Here is a 17,262-nt window from a genome sequence, read left to right as displayed (position 1 = left end):
GACTTGTTTTGTTGTTAGTTATATAACTGTAGATCTGATGAGTGTACAGTAAATTCTTCTTATATCAGTGGATCCTCGCTCTATACTTTTTTTTGAACGTTAATCCTCAATGTTAAATTATTATGCATTTTTTGGTTAACAGAAACTGCAGCAAAGATCCTCTATAATATCTTTAACTTTTGAACATATGCGTCATTTTGTGCATCTTGCGAACCCAATATTCTCATTTCTTTACGTGTCTATCGTACGGTTTGGCTTCATTTATATCGGTGCATATGAAGAACTATCAGTGTCACGTTAGCTGTTCCTTGGTTCAGGGTTTCGACACACTATTGGTGATAAGCATTAAAACTGGCTGGGCTTGCATTACTCTAGTATAATCTAGTACACCGTCTGAAGCTAAAATAGTATTTGGCCCTCTTCGAACTTTCATTAAAATATTTTCGTTTTTAACGCAGAAGAATTCTTTTCCATTGGAAACTGAGGGAAAACCCATATACTTACATTTGAATATATGTACACCTCGGAGTTACATTCATTTCCTGTTTTCATTAAGATAATGCAATGATTAAAAATATCAGTTATGATAGTTGACACAAACTAGAAATTATTTAAGGAATCACTGTCTAGTTAGTGTAGTATGCCAGGGCTTCGCATACTACACTAACTAGACAGTGATTCCTTATATTTCCATTTCATTGTGAAATAAAATTTTAGATTTAGACTTTAAAAATGTAGATTGATAGATTTAAATTACATGAGGACTTCCATTTCAATAGTCCTCGCCCACTGACGTCAAACACAAAGGCAGCCGCACAAGATTTACATGCATATTTGGCCTCCTTAGCGTCAGTCACAGAGACAGATGCGCACGAGATTTGCATGCGTATTAGACCTCCTTAGCTCCTGAACTATCGACCTGCCTAATTTACATTCCGGCAGAATTATCAAGAAATAAACTCCCCCTAACTTTCAAAGAGTTATCACAGAGAGAAAAAAAATTAGAAATGGAAATATATAGATTTATAATATTTATAATTTTCTGAAGTTGAAATATATGGAGATTACGAACATCATTCAAGCTCAAAAGTCCATTAATCAATAAAAATTCTGGAACAGAGCGAACACAGACCTCTTTAATATCAGAGATGGGATCAGGTGCCATGGAGGAGTGAGTATCTCCTGCCAACCGGTCACCCCCACCGTGTCCTCCTTGTCATTATCGGGAATAACGTTAAAATCCGTCGAGAATTTGTTTGACAAACGTCAGTCAGCATTCGACTTTAAGTTAGATTGTATTTGCATGTCATTATCGGGAATAACGTTAAAATCCGTCGAGAATTTGTTTGACAAACGTCAGTCAGCTTTCGACTTTATGTTAGATTGTATTTGCAGACAAAATCATTGTATTGACCAAAGGATTTACGAAATGAGGAATTTAAACGAGATTGCTGATATTCTTGGTTCGTCAATTTGTTTGTCAATAACTTACTCGATTTAGAAGGAAATTCAAATTCAAATCTTTATGCATATGTACATTGAATACCCGGTGTTGGTAATCACTAATGCTTTCTGTTTAATTCAGCAATTAGGTCAAAGCAATTTATTAAATACGCTTTACATTCTACGAATAAAATCTTGTCTTTTCATGCCACTTTTATCTAAGTATATCATAGTGAATTTAATCATATAATATAGAAAAATCCTAACATTTTTATGAATTAAAATTCTTCACTGTATAATGTAAATAAAACATTTTTTTGTGAGAATATTGGTAACATATTAAAATAAATCGTCTGTAAACTTGAAAAATCTGCAAAAATATATTTTTTTATACCACATTCTTTTTATATCTACACTATTGAAACAGCCTAGGTTTTACCCATCTATATGAATTGCAAACGTTTTAGAAGATACATCTCATTTTAGATTCTGATACTGTATTTATATATATAAATATTGGTATATAGTGATCCATTAAGTTTTGATTTAAAATAAAACATCAGCAAATAATTTCTTCCTTCAACTTTTAGGATTTATCACTATGATTATGAAAATTTCATTTATTTTTTAAGGGACGATGTTTTTCACAGATATATTTATTCATGAAGGATTTTTGGAATGATTTTGAAATATAAGACATAAGAATAAATGAAATTCGAATAATCCAATTGTGTCTTAGAATAAGCTTTCACTAGAGTTTAGACAACTTTTAGTACAAAATAAAAGTCAAAATGCAACTTTCCTCTCAGACATTTATTATTTCAATCCAGAGATAAAACCCAGGTTTGAAGACAACCCTCTTTAATATATAACAAATTGCCCCCTGCCAAAGTAAAAATGTATTATCACACACTCTTCTTCCTCATATTTAAGCATATTCATACGATTTTTTTTTAATTTTAGAATATGAATGATTATGTCCTGTTGAAGTGTAATAGGTTGTAGAATTCTCAGGTTTGTTATAAAGGACAGCGGACTGAAAACTTTCTCTCCGAAAACGTTCCCAAAACTATAAGATACTAGTAAATACCTATACAATGTAATAAAGTGTAAAGCAATGAGATTTTGGAATTAGAGGAGCCAAAAGAAGAAAAGAAGATATCACCAATTTTATTCCAAATAAAGTTTATCTACTTCTTTAACTGTAAGGGTACTATTAACATGTTTTGTTTTTTTTTTCTCAAAGAGAAACTTTTTTGTTCCCATGCCCTCTGGACAAAAATTCAAAAATCTTTATGCAATAGGTCAGGACAATGATAATCATATTCTAAATTGAATGCAAGGTCAAACGAATGAAAGAATTCTGGAACAAATTTTTTGTTGGAAAAATATGGCTTTCAGTCAGTTGTCCCCAGAATGAAATTGAATATTCTAAAAACACTACTCAAAATCTACCGGACATCATACGTTGTCTTCTAAAAGATAACATACTACATGTACTGCATGTATAAAAAATTAAATCAAATTTTAAAAAATATATACAATTTTGAAGCAAATCTACAGAAAACCATCATTTGTAGTTACTGAAGAAGAAGATTTGGAAACAGCTTTTAAAAAATGTAAGAGTTTGAGGAAGAAGTTGAACAGACTCGAAAGACGGCAATTATAGGTCTCTATTCCTTAACCTTCTTTGAAAATTGCGTTTTAGGTAAAATGGATCATAAGGGTGGAAACAAACATATTTTTGATATATAAATATATATAACATACTTTGTAAAACCAGTCCTGGTGTGGTAACATAAAAACACGGATGTACTGAGGAGAGGTAACATCTAAATGTTGTATGCTAGTACTTCACAGAAACAGTTCTGTTCTCATCTTTACCAGATTTTATACATGCACATGTCAGTTACTCTATCATAATTTTTTTTTTTTAAAGCAGTAATTAATATTATTGTAATAACTGACATAATGCATTAGAAATTTATAATAATGTCTAGAGAGAATGGAACTTCATGTAATTTGATTGTCTATTTTCAAAATTCTCATGTTCATGTATTATTTTGGAAAGTTGCTCATTACAGATGTTCCCTAAAGATATTCTTTTATTTTCAGACAAATAATTTATACAAACATTTTTTTTTACAATTACCAAATAAAAATGTGTCTGTTCATTCAAATTTTATCTAAGTAGATCATAATGATTTATCATAATATACTGAGTAACACAAATATAAATCGTGACATTTTATTAATATATTTAGAATTCTTCTAAGTAACGTGAATAAAAAAGAATTTTCTGTAAAAAGATGATAACAAATGTCTTTAAAACATACAATACTACATTTGGTAATTTCTTTCAATAGTATATAATTTTTTACTCCCTGAGTTCTTTCATCGTTGAATCACTCCATTTTCAAACATCTAATTGAATAACATATTCCCCCCAAAAGATATCACCCTAAGAAAATATTTTTATTACAATTATAAATACTGCACTGATCAAATGTGCATCTAAAAATGCAGTGATTTCCAAACATATCCTAGACTGTATAAAAATAAATCTTCATGTATAAAAAATAAACTTCTTATTTATTCTAAGCACAGTTCCACTGAAGATATACACCCCTAAAATTTGAATTAAAAAAATAAAGTTGGATTTCTTTTCTAGTTTTATACAATATAACAGCTATGAACAAACAAATCTACATTACATGAGAATAAATTTGAACACCAATTAGATAAAAAAAAAAAGTAGGCTAGAACAACAGAAAATCATTTGAAACATTTTATCCATTCATTTTGTCATCGATTCACGGATAGATGGAAAATACTGTATTCCTCGCTGTTTTCATGGAACTGAATATATAACTAGCTCGTACTTTTCTGCTTTTCTTGGTCTTATTTGAATCTGTAACTGTGTTGTTCTAATATTCAAGCATAATAATGACTCAGCAGCATATATTCATGATTTGAGCTACATGAAGGGAGAGGGAGAATAAATACTTTAAACATATCCGATCCTCAGCCAGGAAGGATCCTTTAATTTATAATTTAATTCAAAAAGTCTAAAATAAAGCAAATTGAATTTTTTTCAATAATTTTCATTTTATGCCTCTACGTATGATTCTAAGTTCTGAAAAATTATTTATTTACTTTAATAAATGATTAAATTTAAAAATGATTAGAAACACCGTTAAATCATTTTACTTTGAAATTTAGAATCTTTGTGAGCATTTTCAGTTACTCAATGCCTGATTTTCAGAAAACAAAAACATTTTTCCAAAAAAAAATAAAATATGGGTTTTTTTTATATTTAAAAAATGAATATTTAAGAATCAGGTAGCATGAAAATAAAAACATAAAAAAAGCAATTAATCATTGTTACAATACGTGACAAAAATATGCAGAGAAACTTCATGTTATCAAACATTTTTGTATAAGAAGTGTGAAAGACCATTTTTCTTCCATGATAAGAACATGTAATAATCTTTCATTATGAATAGTAAAAACAAATTTAAAATTTGATTGCTGCAGTATTAATGATCATAGTACTAATGATAACCAAAAAAATGTGAGAAACATTACATTGTCCCCTTCTCAATAATACTCTAGCTTGGACACGGTACATTGTTTTGAATTTCTGTCCATATCTGTCTTATTTCGGACACTGAGTACCTATGACCAGATACGGCAGATTTGTAGGAACACGCTGTAGGATCACGTTTAAGGTAAGTAAATTCTCGGAAATCAAGGATATCCACCTTTGCAATAGTTCGACAGATTCCAGTAATGTATATGTCCTCCAGCCAAAATAAAGCTACTTTTTGTGTAATGTTGAAAAGAGGTTCAATAGCATCCCCTGACAGCACGTATGCAGTTCCACTGCAGTAAGGAGGATAGTAACGTTTTGAATACTCATTCACAGAAGTATACCATTTACTATTTTCGTCCCTCAGAGGCGTAGCTCCATTTATACGCCTTCCTATGACAGCATTTATAGGATTTTTCTTCTTTAAGATCGTTATTAAATTTCTAATATGGATAAACATATCATCGTCTGTTTTAAGAACATACTCGGCATCATTGCAGAACTGGTGGACCCATTTCAAAAGAGCAACGGACTTAATGGAGAGATTCCTGTAGGAGTCGATGAAGTCTTCCTGAATGACATCATGGTATTTAGCACTTTCTACAACAACTTGAGTTTGAATGGTTATATTTTGTGGATTTCCCAACAGAAACATGAGTTTTATAGAGGGGTCATATTCCGCCACTGATCCCCACGTTTCCCTTATCGTCTGCCTCTGTTCCGAATTTCCCGAGGAAACACAGACGATGACAAGCAAGAAAATATGTTCTTCTTCACAAGCCTCGGATTCGGAGATCAAGTAGGAAAAGTTGTGGTCATTAGAAGTTAATTTGTAGTCAATGTCCTCAAGGCCCAACTTGTTGGGATTTATAATCCTTCTGGTGTAAATTCGTTTCTTTCTGTCGGTGTACTTTATCGACAAAAATAGCATAAAAAATATGACGACACAAACTATAATGAAATAGACGAACCTTAACATCATGTCACAAAGAAAATCCTCATTTGCATGGTGATTTCTCTTAAATAATCCAATAAAATAGTAATAATCCTGAAGTTTTGCTTCCTTAAGATTTTTTGCTTACAGAATTTTTCGTTCAGAGCACGTGTTCCATATATAAAATTACCTTGCCATGAAGACAAAACAAAGATAATTTTACCTGTGGCGGATAAATACATACGTTGACAATTGCAAATCGCCGTCACAAAAACACACTCATATCAACAATGCGCGTGTATTACACATACATCTAGCCAAAGGCTCTTTTTCATGGTATTACTCAGTAATATATTGAATAAAATTCATAATTATTATTGCTTATGTCAAGTTTTATTAATTGTTTTATAACTGTTAAGCTTAAACCAAAATATAATTGCAAATAGTAGGTTTTTCGTATTATTATTCAATTTTGTGTTTTTATTACACTTTTACTTTTTATTTGATAATTAAGATATACTCTCGAAACTGCTGAACTTTTAAAAATATTAAGTCAAGATACATGTACATAATTGTAAAAATAAAAAGAAACAGAAGTCGAAATACAATGTTCCTCTCACACGAGATTCATTAGAAACTCTGGTTTGAATACAAAACAATATTAGATTTATCTTTAAAACATTAATTTAGTATCGTTTCTCTCCCAAAGTACATACATGTATACATGTATATTTTTTTGCATTGAGGAACTGAAACGTGTGAAGAACTGTAATTTGGTAAATATTTTTCATTTAACAAGTGTATCAATTTAGATAAGATTTACGTTGTCTTGATAGAAATTAAAAATTGTGCAATCTCATTGAATCCCTTTCAGCATTTCTTCGATAAATTTATGATAATAAATAAAATACATCAATAATATTCAAATCAATGTCACACAGTAAAACTCATAAAGAAACCAACACCAGCTGTTGAAAATTGACCGCGATAACCATCCAAGATAAACTCTTACATATAAAACACTCCTTATACGATCTCGCTTATCACATCATGTCAGCAATTTGAAGACAAATGGATCACAAAATTTTGAATAAAAGGCTGTGAAATTCTTTGCGTATTGTTATGATTATTATTATGATAACATGTATCATTATTATCAAATTAATGTGATTTTATTTTTTAATCATTGAATAGGTTTTAATTGTTTATTCCTGTCCCTTTGAAGTCATTATAATAATCAATAATAATAAATCATGAAGTCATTTCAGTTAACTTAATGATTGTCAAAATACGAAGTGAATACCTCAAAACCTGTAACTTACATGTTAATAATAATATAAAAGATGTAGAATTGTTTATCAGCTTGTGTAAATAAATTTTCGTTCATCTTAAAAAAAAGCATTGTCTTCATTCTGAAGAGCTAGAAGCATATTGTCTGACTCGGTTAAAAATCGATTTTGATTTTGTTTCATATTGCTACAATTCCAGTTTGATAAAACTAACTATCGTAGCAATAATTAATCTTCTTGTCCAAAAATACGCGATTCTGCTCTGTTTACACTGTCTTCTTCTCCAAATTACTTTTCATTTGAAGCATATTCATATGTATAAATATAATTTTTGAAAATATGATTCGCTCTGTCCTGCAAAAGTGCAATAAGGGTTGGTATTGTCGTTTTTACTCCTAAGGAAAAATGGATTGGAAAACGTCGTCTTTTTCTCTACAGAGAAAACGACTTTCCCAGAAATATAAGGAAATATATGGAGATAACTATTACAGTATTCAAGCTCAAAAGTCCATTAAAGAATACAAATTTTGATGCCGATCAAGTTTAGAATATAAAACATAAAAGCTGAGATCGGGTGCCAAGGAGGAGCGAGCATCCCCTGCCGACCGGTCACATGGACAAATGCTGTGTACTACATCTCATGATCTGGAAACAACGGGAAAATCCGTTGACAAATCAGTTTGTAAAATGACTTAACAATTACTAAGTAGTATGAAAAAGTCAGTCAACATTTGATAACATTGCACTTACGAAATGATGAGTTTAAACGAGACTGCTGATATTCTTGTTTAATCAACTTTTTCTGGAAATTGTTCATCCATAGTACATGTTCTTGCGTATCGAATGAATTGAGAGATGTAAAACCTGTATGCAGCAGATAAAGGTATATTGCTGCATAAGTAAGGGAAGTTGACGATGGAAAAGTTAAATCATTATTTATCTTAAAGCTTGCATGGTTGCTAGATTGCCATTTACGTCTTTTTCTAGTAAAATATCTTAATATTGTAACGTGCAACGCGGCCGAGCTTGGTGTTTGTGATAAGTCTTGTATCACCTAGGCGTTACACTTAGGTTCGTTAACCTGTTAACTCAGATTTTTGTTAACCAATACGATTATAATCTAATATGTACAAATACAATGGGTTTCTTCTTGATTGGACAACCACTAACTGTGGTCAACGGGTGTCTCCCGCAATGAATTTCTTCTTGCCCTGCCACTCTAATTGTACTGCTGCATCTTGGCACTTCCCCCACTTCTGTGGTATGCCACCTCTCTCTCCATCAGCCTACTGCCTTATACAGGTCTTACGTATTAGCTAATATTGGTGTCCCCTCACTGCCTATCCCCCAAAACTGTGTGCCTTATTCAGGTCTTACCACCAGTTCAAGAGAAAAGACAGTCAAGCCTCAACAAGCCAGTCACCAGAGAGGTATCCTGAGTTCTGTAACACGGCATGTGTTACCTCAGTGCAGTCAGTCCCAGTACATAGGCAGCTACAAACTACGTAAATGATTGGAAAATTAATATTTTTTAGTGTTTAAGAAATTAGACGAAAAAATAGGTCTAACGTTTTATACGAAACTAAATCACAAAAACCAATTTCCGTTTCACTACCCTCCCCTCAAGATTATATGCGTCCCGCATATGATTAACTATTTACAATTTATTTACATATGTACAAAACTTTGCAATGCCTGACAATTTGTAACATCTTCCTGGGCATCTATGAATGCATCTTTGCCCAGAGTTTCTCGCACATCACCAGTTGCTGATGCGTAGGCCAAATTGGCGAGTCGTCTAATGGCCTGACCTAACTCTGGTATGGACTCCGATGCTCTTTGTCTTCGTTCTTTTAGCTGAACACGATACAGATCTGTTTGGTTAGGAGGGGAGAACCTTTCCTCAAGGGATCTGACCAGTGTCTTATAATGCTGACCAGTATCGCTTGGCAAGTCACCTAACACTGACTGTGCTTGGCCACGCAGTGATACAGCTAAATAAAGACCTTTCTTTTCCTCTGTCCACCCGTTTACAACAGCACAGGCCTCAAAATGTGATTTGTAGTCAAGCCAGGAACTGGTTCCGTCATACGTGGCTGGCTTGATTATATGGCCTGTCTTGGCATTGTCTGGCCCCGTTGACTGCCTCTGTAGTTTTGGCGTGTCGAATAGATGACCCGTCACAACGTCGTCAACCACAGCAATTGGTGTGTAACTTGGTTTGCCTTCGTCTGGAAATCTAACTTTAGGCCGTGCGCCGTACTCGTCAAATGACACATCTCCTGACATACCGGCCGGTTGTTTATCAGTACTGCGTGTCGCATATCCAGACTCTTGGCTTGCCGCATTTGCCTGACCACCGTCGCTGGTTGGCGTTCTCATCCTTTCTAAGATCTTCTCCATTCGCTCTATAGTTTCTGACACTTTCTTAGACGAATCCATGGTCAACAAAATCCCGACGCTTGCCACCAAATAATGTTACGTGCAACGCGGCCGAGCTTGGTGTTGGTGACACGTTTTGTATCACCGAGGCGTTACACTTAGGTTCGTTAACCTGTTAACTCAGATTTTTGTTAACCAATACGATTATAATCTAATATGTACAAATACAATGGGTTTCTTCTTGATTGGACAACCACTAACTGTGGTCAACGGGTGTCTCCCGCAATGAATTTCTTCTTGCCCTGCCACTCTAATTGTACTGCTGCATCTTGGCACTTCCCCCACTTCTGTGGTATGCCACCTCTCTCTCCATCAACCTACTGCCTTATACAGGTCTTACGTATTAGCTAATATTGGTGACCCCTCACTGCCTATCCCCCAAAACTGTGTGCCTTATTCAGGTCTTACCACCAGTTCAAGAGAAAAGACAGTCAAGCCTCAACAAGCCAGTCACCAGAGAGATATCCTGAGTTCTGTAACACGGCATGTGTTGCCTCAGTGCAGTCAGTCCCAGTACGTAGGCAGCTACAAACTACGTAAATGATTGGAAAATTAATATTTTTTAGTGTTTAAGAAATTAGACGAAAACATAGGTCTAACGTTTTATACGAAACTAAATCACAAAAACCAATTTCCGTTTCAATATGAAACAGATGTGTCAGACTGTGTGAAACATGTACCGTTCATTTCAAGCTCACGGAGATACACGTATATCGTATCGACATAAGAATAGAAATGTAGATGTACAATAAGATTTTGTATCAGATTAAATAAGAAATGCACTGCAAATTTTCAGTTCTTAAATCTACGGAAGCGTATTAGGGCCGCAGCAGTATTTTTTTTTAATTTGTTATAACAAATTACTAATTTGTTATAACAAATTATTAATTTGTTATAACAAATTACTAATTTGTTATAACAAATTATTAATTTGTTATAACAAATTGATAATTTGTTATAACAAATTGATAATTTGTTATAACAAATTGATAATTTGTTATAACAAATTATTTTTATAACAAATTAGTAATTTGTTATAACAAATTGATAATTTGTTTAAACAAATTATTAATCATAATTAATAATTTGTTATAACAAATTGATAATTTGTTATAACAAATTGATAATTTGTTTAAACAAATTGATAATTTGTTTAAGTAAATTGATAATTTGTTATAACAAACTACTAATTTGTTATAACAAATTGATAATTTGTTATAACAAAATTAGTAGTTTTAGAATTATCAATTTGTTATTATACAAATATGGACTCAATGTAGGTCAATATGCATTTATAATGACCCAGGGTGACAGATATTTGACCGAAGATACAATTTAGTATATCGACCCAGGGCGCTAGCCCGAGGTCGATATACTCCATGTATCTTTGGTCAATATCTGTCACCCTGGGTCATTATAAATGCATATTGACCGTGCATTGAGTCCATATTTATTATATTATATAAATAATATTTTCCCGAATTTATTGATACAAGTTTATCTTCCTAATGTTTACAGAGATAGTATTAACCATAAATGAGCTGAATGTAAATGTTTCAGAATTTATTGAATGTTACTCAGAGGAACTTGTTTCGGGAATAAATATTAACCCGCCATAGCATGATAATAACACAAAGTAGGCCTATCTATCTCCGAATAACACAGAGTACCCCCTCCCCCAGATTGTGAATCGAACTCGTTTACACTTGCAGAGGAAATTATATGCACTGAAAAAATATAAATACCTATTTCTTCTACGATAAGATACAATACATGGCACGCTAGTCTTTATTTTCTTTAGTCTCCGTAATCGCGGAAACAGCGTCAAAACTCTGCTCGCCGAGTGGAAAAGTCGAATTCAACCATGGAATGGTGTGTGCTAAGTATTCCCGAAAAATGTTCACAGAAATCCTTGTAATTGTTTTGTATTCTCAGTCTATTAGAGTTCTTCACTATATACTTTAAATTTTCCTCACCTACAACTTGCAAACTTGCGAACTTTCATGTTTGTCTAAAGCGAAAGTGAAAACGAGGCAGCTCGTGCGAGTCATTATTCGCTTTCAGCGGTCATTATTAAAAAATAATTACTTCGTATTGACCAATCAGATTACTGGATTTCACAAAGTTATATAATATAACAAATTATCAATTTGTTTAAACAAATTATCAATTTGTTATAACAAATTATCAATTTGTTATAACAAATTATCAATTTGTTTAAACAAATTATCAATTTGTTTAAACAAATTAGTAATTTGTTTAAACAAATTATCAATTTGTTTAAACAAATTAGTAATTTGTTATAACAAATTATCAATTTGTTATAACAAATTATCAATTTGTTATAACAAATTAATAATTTGTTTAAACAAATTAATAATTTGTTATAACAAATTATCAATTTGTTATAACAAATTAATAATTTGTTTAAACAAATTAATAATTTGATATAACAAATTAATAATTTGTTATAACAAATTAAAAAAAAAAACTGCTGCGGCCCTAATACGCTTCCGTATAAATCCCCTCTCCCCAGCCCAAGATTAAAAGAAACTTGCCAGTAATTCTGGAAACATTTCAATAGAAAAATACTTTGTTTTTTTTTTTTACTGTTAATTCGCTATCTGAATAAAACTTAACATAAAACTTCGAAAGCTTATTGCAGAAGGATAAAATATCAACAATCATATCCAAAAAGATGGCCACAGCGTTAAAAGTAAAATCAGTATTGGAAATCAGATTTTAAAAAAAAAAACTGTTTTCGACTTCCCATGGGATAAAACATCAACAATCATTGTTCATTATCTTCAAATATTTCATTTAAAATATTATTTGGCTACAGCTTAAAAAGTAAGTAAGTTCTTCTGGAAACTAGGTTTTTGTTGAAAAAAAATGTTTTCGATCCCCAGTTGTACCAAGGGAAGAAATTTAAAAAATTAAACATTGCTGCAAATCAACAGAACATCATCTTGCATATACCAAAGATTATGCATGGCTAATGCATGAAAGGTTCATACAACCGTGTTTTTTAAAATTTGTTTCTTCGACATTTTATCCCTCATCAAGAAAATGAAAACTGAAGCCTTAATGCACATGTACGGGGCATCAACAATAATTAAAATGATTTCAAAAAATGACTTGGCCAAAAATGTACAAATTGTAACCGGAGGCAAGGAGGCAAATTTATGAAGGTTATGCAAAGAGATAAATCAAGAACCATGTTAAATCTAAGAAGAGCTCTTGGAGACATAATTTTAGTAGAAAAGCGTTATATCAAACCCCTGATTGTGCCAGCAGTAAAAACAGAGCATCAAACAAACTATACAATCAACATTTAGGTTGACGCTTAAGGATAGTAATAAAAGTGCCATTTTAGTTTTACTCATCATTCTACTTATAGAAGGGAAACAGTTCTTTAACAGAAAATTGCATATTTTTGGTATTCTGGTTTCAAAAAAGGATTCATAATTTCTTCTTCAATCTCAGCAAAAATAATTTGAGAAAGTTGTCTCTCTTGACCTAATGCTGGCCTCTCTTTAGCCATGACATCAAATACAGAAAATGTAATGTATTTTTTAATATTGCATTGGAAATATATCGTATCAAAATACTAGTAGTTGCTAATCATGCATGTATCTACATGGAAAACATCTTCAAATCAAGCTACAGAGTATAAATATCAGTAGACCTTTTCATCGATAGACATTAACCGCGAAAATAATCATGATCATTGTTCAATGGTCTAGACTACATAGGTTGAATAAATAGGAAATGGGTTTTCGAACTTCATACTACGTACTAGTATAATGATTTAACATTTCCCTATGATGTGTTAACGTTTCACTAAAAATGAAATTTCAGCAAAGACCCACGCACTTGCCCCTGCTTTCTCATACATTAAAAAAAATGGATTGAATCTAAATTGTCGATGGAAAGTTTGACCACTTTCTGTGCCTCAACCTTACTCTAAGGAACCCATGACTTACGTGTAATCAAACTTATATTCACACTAAAAGATGATATTGTATACATGTACATATAGATCCAAACTGACTAATCTGGCTTCCTTGTTCTAGTAAAAAAAAATGAAGAATATGGCAAATAATTAAGTTTCATTTTTTTTGGATATCCTTAAAAAAATTTTCTACAAATTTCATGTTAAAAAAAAATAGATCCCTCGCTAGTAGAAACTTAAAGAAAAAGCCAAAATATTAAACGTTTTCGACAATTTCGACGACAAAAAGGGCGTTAGGACAACATTCTGTATTGACCTTTGCATGATAGTATCTTAATGAAATACATGGAGATAACAAACAGTATTCGAGCTATAAAGTACATTAAACATTACAAAATAGGAGCGGAGCAACCACGGACATCCAAAACATCAGAAGTATGATCAGGTGCCATGGAGGAGTGAGCATCCCCTGCCGACCGGTTACGCCCGCCGTGTGCTCCTTGACATGATCGAGATAATGGAAAAATCTCCGGACAACTCAGTTAGATCATATTATACACGACCAAACTTTCAAATTTTTGTTTGAAATGGGTTACATTTACCCGTTCATGCCCAAGACATAGGTTTTCATGAAATTAACTCGATATCTTTTCTTTATGGTCAAAACTACTGAGCAATGAGAGGCTGTGAAATGGAGTCTGGTCTATAATAATCGAACTTTTGCTTGGATTGGATTCAAAGTTTAGTATTATTGCCCATGATGTACTAGTGTTTGACGGTAATGTGGTGTCCTAATCTTCACTTTGAAACCCTTGTCCGAAATGGATTCAATGTTTAGTATGCTATTGCCAGCAACAGTAAACTGTGTCGATATCTTGGCTCAGCGTTATAACAAATGGGGCAAGGTCATTTGTAATCGAGTCCATTTATTTATTTGTGGTCAGAGGTATCCTTGGAAAAGAAGGGACATTTTCATTTTTAGAATGAAAAATATTGTTTGGAGATAACGAACAGTATTCAAGCTCAAGTCCATTAAACATTACAAATCAAGAGCAGACCTCATTACAAATCGGGCGCAGACCTTTGAAACCTCAGAGATAGGATTAAGTGCAGTGGAGGAGTGATCATCCCCTGCCGACCGGTGACACTTGTCGTCTAACTCGTCATGATTGGAAAAATTTATATTAAAAAAATCCGTCGACGATTCAGCGTGGAAATAATGGCCGAACAATTAATATGAAAAACTCCAGTCAGCATTTGACTTAATGACAAAGTCATTGTATCGACGAAAGAATTTACGAAATGATGATTTTAAACAAGACTGCTGATATTCTTGTCTCACCAACTTGTCAATAATTAACCTCGTTTTAGAAATTGTTCATTGTAGAGCATGTTCTTGCTTATCAAATCAACTGAGAGATATAAAACCATTATGCATGAGATATATGGTATATCACTGCATCAGTAAGGGAAGTAACTTAAAGATGATTGAAAAGTTAAAAGTTATCATAAAGCTTTATTGTTAAAATTATCACTAATGTCCTTTTCTAGTAAAAATACATGTATCTACTATGAAAGAGATGTGTCAGATTCTATGGTATCTTTTATTTCAAGCTCACCGGGATATAAGAATGGAAATAACCATACTTAATGGTCATTATAACCACCAAAGAATTTACGGAATGCTGACTTTAAACAAGGTTGTTGAAATCCTTGTAACATTAACATTTGTGTTAGTATACAGGTTTTAAAATTGATCTCGCTCAGAGTATGCCAATGAGTAGCGAAAAAGTTAGGAGGCATTAAAATGGTTAAATCGGTCGTACTCAGAGCATGTTATTGAGAAGCAAATAAATTGGAAAAAATAAACTAAATACGTATACCGGTGATTGTAAAAGCACACAAGTCTAATAACCCATTCCTTGATGCCAAATTTGTCTCCTAAAAAGAATTGCAAATTTTGGTAGACAATTATCTTCATCGTAGAGTTTAATATCGACTCTTCAAACAGACAGGAACTGCATGCATTTGCAGAAAATGAGCCAAAAAATCATAGAACATCGTTCTTCAAGAGAAAATTACTTTTAACCGTTCTCTTTTGTCATGTATTCTAAGATAACATCTTCTATAGTATGGATTTGCAATTTTCCTCTGTCGGGTTGAGTTTTATTCCTTATTTAGTCAGCCTGCTTAATTTGTGTGACTATTTGCAATCATGTCTACATCCGAGATTTCTCTCCTATAGTGATTCAAAAAGTTCTTTGTCTTCGCCGCCTTGGTATATCACATCATCTTCTGTCAGCTATGTGATTAATATTTTATTAGATGCATCCGGTGCAATAATCAAAGAAGCGGTAGAAAGTCTCCCTCAACATTACACTGCCTCCTTGTCTTAAATAGCAATTTACCAATCCTATTTGACAAGATTCAGCGGGTAGATACTAACATATATTTCATATAGTGTAGCATTCTTCTTTGAAGCTTTAATAAAAAGATTATTACAGCTAAGCAGGTAACTTCTGTAACACAAAGCTTGTTCAGCTAAGCTCCTTCACATCATAACATCACCAGAGAGTGGGTTTTGTATGGATTTGGCAAGCTTACAGTTTGATGACCAGAATCAAATGACAACTCAGTGGGATTGTTGTTATTAGAGGGATGAAAAAGAGATATACAAGAAAATATATATGAAGGACTGAGTTTAAGATTTAAATGATTTATTCATTATTCTTATGAAGCAAAAAATTAGCCAACTTTATCTATTTTGTGCCCTTCTTTAGGGAAGATTAAAGACTTTTTAGGGGGGGGGGGGTTAGATTTTTCACAACTAAAAAAACATTTTAAAAAATCCTATTCTGATAAAAGTTTCCAAACACAAAAAAAAATTTCAAAAAGGAAGGTTCAACTTGTAATTAGGGTCAGTCTGCTCGTTCGAATTAATACCAGTATACAAAGGAATCATATTTTTTTTATGTGTTGATATTTGTGGATTGCTTATATTTTTCCGGTTTGTGGGGGCGTAATTTTATGTATGAAAATATGGAGATAACGAACAATATTCAAGCTCAAAGTCCAGTAAACAATACAAAATAGGAGTAGAGCATTGGCATTCCCATGGGTACCAAATGCGCCCCTTTATTAGCAGACCTGTTTTTGTATTTATATGAAGCAGAATTTGTGCAAAATCTTATTCATGAAAAGAAAACACTTGCTGTGGTCTTCAACTTGACATTTAGATATATCGACCACGTATTGTCAATCAACAATGGTAATTTCCATTCTCATGTTCATAATATATATCCTGGTGAGTTTGAGATAAAAGATATCTCAGAGTCTGACACATCTGTTTCACATTTGGATATTTTACTTGAAAACGACGTTAATGGTAATCTAACAACCAAGCTCTTTGATAAACGTGATGACTTTAACTTTTCTATCGTCAACTTCCCTTACTTATGCAGCAATATACCTTCATCGCCTGTATACGGAGTTTATATATCGCAGCTGATTCGATACGCAAGAACATGCTCTACCTACGAAAAATTTCTAAAACGAGGTAAATTATTGACAAAGAAGTTGATGAAACTATCAGCAGTCTCGCTTAAAG

The 17,262-nt window shown here is 32.6% G+C and overlaps 1 protein-coding gene across 1 annotated transcript; it reads right to left on the bottom strand.

Annotated features, from left to right (window-relative positions):
* Positions 1 to 4,794: 4,794 nt before the first annotated feature.
* Positions 4,795 to 6,200, bottom strand: LOC134244306 (beta-1,3-galactosyltransferase 1-like). The gene has a single exon (XM_062726563.1). The coding sequence runs from the start codon at positions 6,015 to 6,017 to the stop codon at positions 5,055 to 5,057; it is 963 nt and encodes a 320-aa protein (XP_062582547.1). The 5' UTR covers positions 6,018 to 6,200; the 3' UTR covers positions 4,795 to 5,054.
* Positions 6,201 to 17,262: the final 11,062 nt, after the last annotated feature.

Source organism: Saccostrea cucullata, unplaced genomic scaffold, assembly GCF_032062105.1.
Source record: "Saccostrea cucullata isolate Sc308-1 unplaced genomic scaffold, CSIRO_AGI_Scuc_v1 ctg330, whole genome shotgun sequence".
Lineage (NCBI taxonomy): Eukaryota > Metazoa > Mollusca > Bivalvia > Ostreida > Ostreidae > Saccostrea > Saccostrea cuccullata.
Note: the sequence above shows the minus strand (reverse complement) of the source record. Positions and strands in the feature narration are given on the sequence as shown.

What these genes read in the sequence shown, in the direction of transcription:
- LOC134244306 (XM_062726563.1), bottom strand. Translation starts at nt 6,017, where the DNA reads ATGATGTTAAGGTTCGTCTATTTCATTATAGTTTGTGTCGTCATATTT.